General features: G+C 42.7%; 1 protein-coding gene across 1 annotated transcript in view; it reads right to left on the bottom strand.

Moving 5' to 3' along the window:
- Nucleotides 1–3361: 3361 nt before the first annotated feature.
- Nucleotides 3362–9574, bottom strand: part of LOC144232780 (sulfotransferase 1C1-like) — a gene marked incomplete at its 5' end in the record, with an annotated part of 11784 nt that continues 5571 nt past the window's right edge. Inside the window, 3 exons of the mRNA XM_077765626.1 lie at nucleotides 3362–4916; nucleotides 5149–5329; nucleotides 6477–6571. Coding sequence (XP_077621752.1) covers nucleotides 4804–4916; nucleotides 5149–5329; nucleotides 6477–6571 — 389 coding nt within the window. The remainder of the gene's footprint in view (nucleotides 4917–5148; nucleotides 5330–6476; nucleotides 6572–9574) is intronic.

Below are 9574 nucleotides of genomic sequence, written 5' to 3'. Positions count from 1 at the left end.
TGCTTAGGTTAGCTTACTGGGGTGGATTGTTGTGACGCCTGTAGGTCTGTAAGCGCATGCATGGGCAAAGTGAAAATGGTGTCACCCAGGTATCCAGACTAGTATCAGAACTCTTTGCTCTCCCTGATGAGGAATTGCACATCTGTACTTTGTCTTTGGTTTCAATTGACTCCCACTTTTACAGTGTCCATAACCACGTGGTCAGGTTGCCAGGTGGCGCCTCATTCCTGAGTTTTATCTGAGACGTGGCTGTATTTCCCTACCCCTCACTTCTGAAGAAGTCTTTCACCCACACAGATCATCTGGGGGAAGGTCCTAGCGAGCGACGGCTGGGTGCCAGCTGCACCCATGAATGCTATTGAGACCTTGCTGTTGCCAATGTCCAGAGACTTATGGTTGGGTGCCAGCCTGTCCCAGAAAAATATTATGTGATCATGTAGCAGCAGCGTTTCCGAGATTATGAAAAATCTCACATGGCCTGAGGATCTCCCAGACTCACTCTTCTGGCAATTCGCCCTATGACCAGAGGACCACTAGGTATTTGAGCTGTGGAGATTCAGACTCTGTGCTCCCCCTGTTTATAGAGTCTTAATGGAATTTAAACCCTCTCCTTTCTCCTTTCTCTCTTTTTAGTTCAGTCCCTTCGACTGTTTCCAGCTTTTTCCACTTTCTCTCCAGCTGCTTTTTTTTTGGGGGGGGGGTGCTTTTCTCATACTCTCTACCTGTCTCCATTCTCTCTCTGCAAGCAAAAACAGCTCCCTGCCCTCCATGTCTCCTTTCTTCCCCAGTTCACCTCTCCATGCTGTGTACTTGCTGAGTTTTGTGATTCAGGTTGGGCATATTGTTGTGTTAATCCTCACCTTAGGAGCTGGGCATCTCTGCTGCCCTGGGCCCTGCTTGGGCCCACTTGGCTGGAAGTACTGCCCCCACAAACCTCAGAAGGAGGCAGGTCCCTCCTGGGTACACACACTCTATTTGCTGGAGGTGTCTTCACTGTTCTTTAGGAAGCAGAGGGAGAAGCTCTGGCAGTATGTAGATTTATGGGGCTTCAGTGTGATCCCATCCAGGAATTCTGCTCTTGGGCTCTAATGTAGGGGGAGCCTGAGTCTTCACAAATATGGACCTTCAGTATGCCTCTAGACTCATTCACATCAAATCCTGCTCCAGCTAAAGCAGACCCAGAGACTCAAGTCCAAGACTAGATAGTAGATGATATTTCAGGCTTTGTTAGTCCCTTCTTTGTTGCTGATGTTTTTGCAACAAATCTTTTAAAATAGAAAACCCTCTTAGCTCCCATGCATACAAATGAATATGAATTTGTCCCAGTGGCCATAGTTTTTCAACCCCTATGACCCCTAGACCAACAACCCAGGAGGGATAGAGAAGGGCAGGGCACTGATGATGAAAGAGGATGGGTGTTTTCCACTGAAAAGTAAGCGTCTCAGAAGAAAGCTGGTCATCAGATTTCTCAAATATAAACTCTAATTTCTTCAAGCCAAAAAAAATAGATACCTAGAAAAATTTAAGAGTTTTTATTCCCATATCTTGCCTTCCTTTATCCATCATTTTTAAAAGTTTATTTATTTTTAGAGAGAGAGAATGAACAAGGGAGGGGCAGAGAGAGATAGAGAGAGTGAGAGAGAGAGAATCCCAAGCAGGATCTGCACTGTCAGCTGTCAGTGCAGGGCTTGAACCCACAAACCATGAGATCCTGACCCAAGCTGATATCAACTGTCAGATACTTAACAGACTGAGACACCCAGGTGCCCCAACCCATCATTTGTTATTATCATTCCACATATTTGAATTCAGAGTATTCCAGCTTATATGGACTTAAGTTCATCGCAGATGGATGTTTTGAAATTCCATTAACAGCAAACCCCACACAGGTTTATTATGATTGGGATGAGGAAGGGATAGAAGACTGTTGAATGCAGGGTGGGAACGATATCCTCTTCCCCCACGGTAGGCAATGGGCTTGGGCACGTTGGGTGGGGAACCCATAGAATACAAAAGAGCAAAGGAAGGGCCCAGAAGCCCAGGACAATAGATGCTTGGAAGGACAGAAGGACCAGGCAGGCTACACTACTTTGGGAAAGGGGAGTTTCTGCCCAGGGCTCCCCCCCACCCCAACTTTTCCGTGACAAAGACATTCTGATCCCAGGGCCCTGCTAGGGAAAAACTGCCTTTCTGGGAATATATTCACTAAGCCTCAGTGTTTTTCTTTTTCTAAACATGCCAGTTAGGAAGGTTTGGGGATTTGTTAGATAATCAGAAACGATCCCTGAAACCCCAAGTTGTGATGACACCGTTCGAGTGACCATTGGAATCAAGCTGCAGCCTGGAGGAGGCTCAGGCAATATGCTCCAGCTCCAGGAGTGTGCTGACTAGCAAGGGGGGGGCTAGTCAGAGGGTGGGGACGTGAGTCCACCTAGCTCTGCTGGGTCCCAGCTACTGATTCTTAGTCATCTCATCCCTAGTGAAGTCTTCGGGAAGTGTGACTTGATCCTTCAACTTATTATGGTTTCAGGATTCCAAGCTCAGTTCCATTTCCCATTATTCTGTCTTTCTCTCTTTCTAAGTGCATGGCTCCAAATCCCTTAACTATGAATATTTACAATATCATCTTTCACAACCATGGTATGTAGAGGAGTGTGTGTGTGTGTGTGTGTGTAAATATTTAATGTATGATTAGAATAAAAGTTCTTTTAAATGTTTCCATGATAACTGAGAATATTAGATTGCCCTGGCTACATGGATAGTATCCTTCTTCATCATCATTATTTTATAGGGCTGGGACCAAAGGCTTAAAATTGAATGAAGCCTGGAGCACCTGAATGGCTCAGTCAGTTAAGCCTCAGACTCTTGATTTTAGATATGGATCATGAGATAGAGTCCGGCTTTGGGCTCTGCTGACAGCATGGAGCCTGCTTGGGATTCTCTCACTCTGCCCTCCCCTCCTCCCTCTCAAAATAACTAACTGGGTAACTAACTAATTAACTAACTAACTAATTAACTAACTAAAATTGAATGACACCACTACTTCTTCTTAATACTCCAAGTATTTTTTTTAAAGGGTATACCAGAATTTTGTAAGAGAGAAATCCATGAATAATCTGCAACTGAAGCTAATGGAGAATATAAGAATGGAATTTATTTTATTTTATTTTATTTTTAATTTTTTTTTTATTTATTTCTAGGAGACAGAGAGAGAGACAGCGTGAGCAGGGGAGGGTCAGAGAGAGAGGGAGTCACAGACTGAAACAGGCTTCAGGCTCTGAGCTGGCAGCCAGCACAGAGCCCGACGCGGGGCTCGAACCCACGAACCGCGAGATCATGACCTAAGCGAAAGTCGGACGCTTAACCGACTAAGCCACCCAGGCGCCCCTGGAATTTATTTTATATTGAAAGGAAAAAGAATCTTACAATTCATAAAAGAAGAACTGCACATTTTCCCAAATGTGAACTCCAGATGCATTGTGGATATTCCTTTTATTTGCCCCGATCATACTGTGTCGACAAAGGGAGTTGTTACATGCTTGTTGTCTACATTTTTAGGTAGCTCTTAGAATGTGAGCTGGAAATGTGGTGTGAGTGTTCACTGATAAAAAATGTATTTACCATTCAGTCACGCTGGTTCACTTCACCATGTATTTCCTCAGAGCAGCCTGGCACTGCACAAATACTCTACTGGATTACCTGTCATGTGGTTAATAGTTTTCATGCTTAGAAAGTATCACGATGAAAGAATGCATACAAGGCTTCCTTTGTTCCTGCACGGAGTTGATAATATTCTGTATACTATGATTTAGTGGCACTGAAATGTACTACTCCCATAAACTGTACCTTCCTGACATTCTTTTAAAATAACACATTGATCTTTGCACTCCTTGTATAAATGATTCTAGACACTTTCTTGAGACAGGTTTTAGTGGGGAAAAAAAAAACCCGGAACATGATTACATGTGTAGCTGAATAATTTGTTAGTATTGACCATTTTGCTAAGAGCTTCGTTTTAAGAAGCATGAAAGATGATCCTTCTAGAGATATGATATTCAGATTTCTTTAAGTGCATGTGGTGCTGGTATTTTATTTTCTTTGATGGAGGGGAGCTAATTTGAAGATCCCCCACCTTCCTTCTAAAAAGCCTATCTGAAATATAGTTTGTTTTCTGTCTACCGGCCTTGCGTTGGCCTCAGAAGTGAACTGTTTCTGTTTCTGTTTCTTGTGCTGCTCATCACTCATTTCTTTCTGGTCTTTCTCCATGTCTAGCTTGAGACCGCCTAAGTCAGGCACAGCTCACTGGTTTCCCTTCATTTTACCTTCTGTGCTTCATATATTAATACTTCCAAGAGCTGGGCCATCCTCTGTGTCTCATTGTTGATGGTGAAGGATAAAACCTGATTCCCCTTTAACATTTTCCATTGTGTTACCTTCTCCTTCTCTGCTCCACATTCACTTTCTCTTATGCTGAAGTTTCTACTCTTCTTTATTTCTCTCTATTCACAAATTTTGCATCTTGGCAGCCAGGCTATTATGAAATAGTGATGGGGTTATATCAAGGGTTTGCACGTGAGCACACTGTCATGTGGTAGGTGTCTATGCGAATGATCACGTAATTTAATTTTAAACTCCTACCCAGGATTTGGTTGCCTTTGGATGAAGTATATCACAGTGGAATAAAATCTACTGATGTTGTAGGAAATCTAAAGATTAGAGGAGATTTTAAGGATTCTTGATTATGAGACTCAAATATCTAAAATCTAGGAAGGGGGTCCTTGACTGACAGACTCCCTGTTGCCCTCAGATCTCCGTGCGGAAGGTCAGGGTGCTCCCTGCCATCTTCTTCTGGTAGTCCTTGTCAAATTCTTCATTCTGGGCCACAGTGAAATAGCTCTTCCAGTCCCCAGGCATCCCTGAAACAGGGCAAAGTCTCAATGATTACCACACAAGAGTACAGGGTGGAGTGAGCACACTCCCTTGGAGCCAACACAAGAATGGGAAAAAAAGGAAGTTTGCCTCTTAAAAATGATGTAGTGTCATGGACAAGAATGCATAATGGGGTAAGAAACATTTCTGGAATACTCTAAACAGATCATGGGGACCACAGAGTCCAATTTGGCATCTGAGAATATAAGTCTTACATACCTTTTCTCATAAAAGGGGAGATAGAGTGGTCCAGGAGGTTGCTAGGAAAAGTGGTGTAGTTGGCCATTGGGTTGTGCTTCATTACATTGAAGGAGGTGTGATAGATTATTTTATTCAGAATTTCCTCTGGTATTTCTTTCTCCAGGAACTTCAAAATCTTCTGAATTTCCCGTTTTGGGTCCTGGATGTAGAATAGTTATACAAAGCAAATAATTTTGAATTTTCCATTAGGGATGACATTCTGTGTGGCAAAACAGTGTTTGGGGAGGAATGAGTTAAGGGGTCGGTTCAAATATATTCAATAGACATCCCTCAGATGACGACTACATGCAAGGGTGCTGCCAAGACCCGAAGATGAGAGCTGTTCCTGCCCTCAGGAAGCTTGCCCTACCATAGGGAGATGAATGTAGACATAACTAATGATAAAATATGTTGTCCACACAGAGAGAGACATGAGATTTGTATAAAGCAGCAATTATGTCTCCTAGTAGAGATCAGGAAAGGTTGTATAAGGGAGAAAAATGTTGCAGATGAGGCACAGTGTGACTAACTGTAGTATTTGAGATATAAAAGATGGCAAAAAAAAAAAACCCAAAAAACCCTGCTCGTTTAATAGAAGGTCAGTAAGGGGATAAATACAAAGGGATCTCAGGTTGATGCAGATATGTGAATTCCTGTGCACTGTTTCTTTGATCAAAGAGTTGCAGAAAAGGAACTATAGCTTTTGATTAGTTTTCTCAGCATTCACACAAGAAGTATTCTGTAATTCTAGGACACTAACCCTTGGGTCCTGAGAGTGATTTTGTCCTGCCTCTCATACACAGTGACTTGAAATGGAGAAATATCCCAATATGTGAGACCAATCTTGCCAATGTTTATCTGGAGTAAATAGTTTATGATATGGGCCTGGGGTGTGGAAGAGGGAGAAGAAAACTCTCCCTGAACATTCACCGAACACAACTAGGTACTTTACATATGTGATCTTATAAATCCTTATGATAATTTCATTAGATACAAAATGAGATGATACCCATTTTGTAGGTGAACACATGGTTCATAAGTGTCAGGATTAATTCAACTATAAAAGCATGTGATATTTCCTGAGGAGGAAGGATCTTCTGGAAATTGTGAACTGAAGGAAAGAAAATTGAGAAGAGCAGAGAAGTAGTCAGAACTTTCAAGGGTAAAACTGAGTCAAGAAGAGTGTCATGGAGAGAAAGGACTTGCACTGAAGGCTCTTCTGTGGTCAAGCCCACACACAGGATCCCGACTGTGGTTTGCTGCCCTGGAGAACATGGTGGTCTGATGTGGACTGCACTACCCCTCACCTCCTTCATGTCCTCATAGAAGACGTAGAGAATACGGTGCTGGTCTTTCGCATCCCACCATCCCTTCACATGGTCATACCAGGAGCCCCATAGCACTGGAGGGAAGAAGAAAGAAGTGGGAGCGGGGCATCGATATCCATTTGAAACTTATAAAATGAGCCTGGATGTCTCAAATAAAAGGGAAAAAAGACAAAGAAGTAAAAGACCCCGGCAGTATTCTTATTTGCAGAAGACAGGAGCTTCTTAATATTAAGAGAGATGATAAAAAGTATTCTGGATTTCTTGGTTTTATATTTCTGCCCTGGAACTTACTAGCACATTAGAAATTGTGTAGTTGCCAGGGATCATAATCTTTATTTCCCTTGCATCACTACATGGTGCCTAGATTAGTGTGACACAATGAATATTATCTCCTAGTAGGATGATTTTGATTCCTAAAAATCTATAATTACCATGTATTTGGTCAACTTTTTGCTCTGTAATGGTGAATTAGAGGAAGAGAGGTGCCCTGGATGCCGTCTGTTGGCCCTGCCAAATTCACTCTGCACCCTGCTTCACCCTGTGAGGTTGACCTCCAGGGACTACGGCAATGCCTCCTTTGTGCTCAGGCTCCCACGTGGGCTTTGACAGGAAAAGGTACTCACAGGCTTTTGGAAGCAAGAAGAGAATAAGGAAGGTATGTTTATTTCCCTGATGCTCTTCCTGTTGGCTCACTGTGGTACTGTTTCCCCTACTGATAGCTTCAGCTCCTGTTAAGGGGCCCTGTCCTTTTCCAGGGGTGCAATGGCTCCTGTCTGGTACTCATCCAAGAACACTGTATTTCCACTTGTTTGTTTCTTTAAAATCTGCTCAAACTTCCTAAATAGTCTCTTAGCTAAATTCCCCCCTAAATGATCCATTTTGAATGTGCCATCACATCCTCCCAGGACTTTGATGACTACAATCATTCAATGAAAACCCATCCTTTCTGAAGTCAGCAGTGAACAAGGAAACATGAATAAGGACATCTGCACCCACAATTTCTTCTCACTCACCTTTTCCAGCTTTGAATGCCTCAACAAACTCCTCCCATGTACCAGGGTTAGGTATTAATTTAGCCATTCTTGAGAAATGGTAGTAGGACACCACAGTGTCCTTTGCATTTCTAGCCACATAGATAATCTGAAACCAGCCGGCAAAGGGGATTGAGATAGAGAGAAAACAAAACAGAGAAATATTATCTCTCACTGCAGAGGATCTTGTTATTGGAAGAATCTTAGACTATCCCATTTGAGCATCTGAACGTGTGTACATTTTATTTTTTCTGATCAGGATGACCACATCTTCCAGTTTGCTCAGAGTTCCAACGTATATATGTGGTCTAGGATAAAGATTATGAGCATTCCCCTTTTCTTAAAAGTATTCTGGTTTGCATGATAAATACTATGGTCACCCTAACTATGATATTACTGGAGGCTAAAGAGACCACTGTGTTTTTTTCTATTGCATAAGGTAGGTCCTCCTTGGCTTGTACTAAGTGAGGACTCTAGGTTATTGTATGGGGGTAGCTAATGCAGTCAGCCATTTGGTCTCACCTGCACATGATGAACTGCAGCTTTATAGACTAATGATATCACTCCTACTTTTCATATGTGGTGAGATTGCAGGACCTTTGAGGGCAGTGCTACGTCTCCCTTTGGAGCTGCTTGTGATGATTCTTCAAATTGCAAAAGCAGGGGTGTGGTCTGGCCAGGGAGAGCTGACTTCTTTCCTTCGTGTCCTGTGTTTCCCTTTTTCCCATACCGTCCAGATTCCCATGCTCACCTGTGCTACTGTGTGAATTCAGCAGAGCTGGGGTGGACAAGCATATTAATGGTGACACAAGCATTTTCTTGTATCTCCCTTACTGAACAGAATTTCTGTGTCCAACACAACAATTCACCCAGTAGTATTTCTCTCTCGGCCAATCTCCCCACACTCTTCCTTTCCCAGATGGCTTTCACCCAACCATGTCTTAGAGGAGTACAGACCCAGCATGTTTCTCTGCCTTCTTTCTTACTGGTTGATTTTTTTTCTCAGATATTTATGAAAGCACGTAGGGAACCAAAAAGTGTGACACAGCTGCACCATCTTATAATGTAAATATATTTCTTAAAGCTGGATTTGGTTATTGCCTTTCTGTAAGCTTGAGTAATTGTGAAAGGGAGTTCTGGGCTAGATGGGGAGCATAGTCGGTGTGCTTCTGGCAGGAGTCAGATGACTGGGATATGACCTAATGGCCGGTATATTTTCTGAGAGTCTGCTGACCAGTCTGTGTGAATCCCCCATGGATGTGGTAACAAATTACTAGAGATGTAGTGGCTGAAACAATAAGAGATCTATTCTCTTGTGGTTCTGGAGGCTTGATTTCCCTGAGCTCAGGTCAAGCTGTTGGCCCTTTGGTGGCACAGGGGAGAATCCCTTCACTTGCTGTTGCTAGCCCCTGAAGGCCACCTGCATTCCTTGGTTCTTGACTCAATCCCTGGCTTCACTTGTCACATCTCCTACTTCCTTTGATCTTCTTGCCTCCTCCTTAAAATAATCCTTGTGATGATACTTAGGGCCCACTTAATAATCCAGGATAATCTTTTCATCTCAAGATACCCAACTTAATCAAATCTACAAAGTTTATTTTACCGTATAAGGTAGCATTAACAGGTTCTGTTGATTAGCACATGGATATCTTTAGGGAATGGTTGTTTAGTTTACCACTGTATCATAAAATGAAAAATGTTGGGCTAAACTCTCTACTGTCACTTCCTACTCAAAGCAGCCTCAATTCCAAGCAGATAAAAAGAGGTGCTGCTATTGAGATTTTTACATTTTTAGGAGGATTGGTTTTATTGAAAAAAGTGCTAGTATGATGATTAACAAAATGTTATTGTGTCTTCCCACATTGAATCTACAATACGTGGGGGAGAAGAATGGAGGAAATAGTGGGGGAGAGGGAGAGAGGCAAACCATGAAAGGCTCTTGAATGCTGAGAACAAACTGAAGACTAATGCGTGGGGGGGGGTTGATGGGCATGGAGGAGGGCACTTCTGAGGATGAGCACTGGGTGTTATATGGAAACCAACTTG

Source organism: Crocuta crocuta, unplaced genomic scaffold, assembly GCF_008692635.1.
Source record: "Crocuta crocuta isolate KB4526 unplaced genomic scaffold, BGI_CrCroc_1.0 scaffold2557, whole genome shotgun sequence".
Classification (NCBI taxonomy): Eukaryota; Metazoa; Chordata; class Mammalia; order Carnivora; family Hyaenidae; genus Crocuta; species Crocuta crocuta.
The sequence above is the reverse complement of the archived record's forward strand: the minus strand, read 5'-3'. Positions and strand labels throughout refer to the sequence as shown.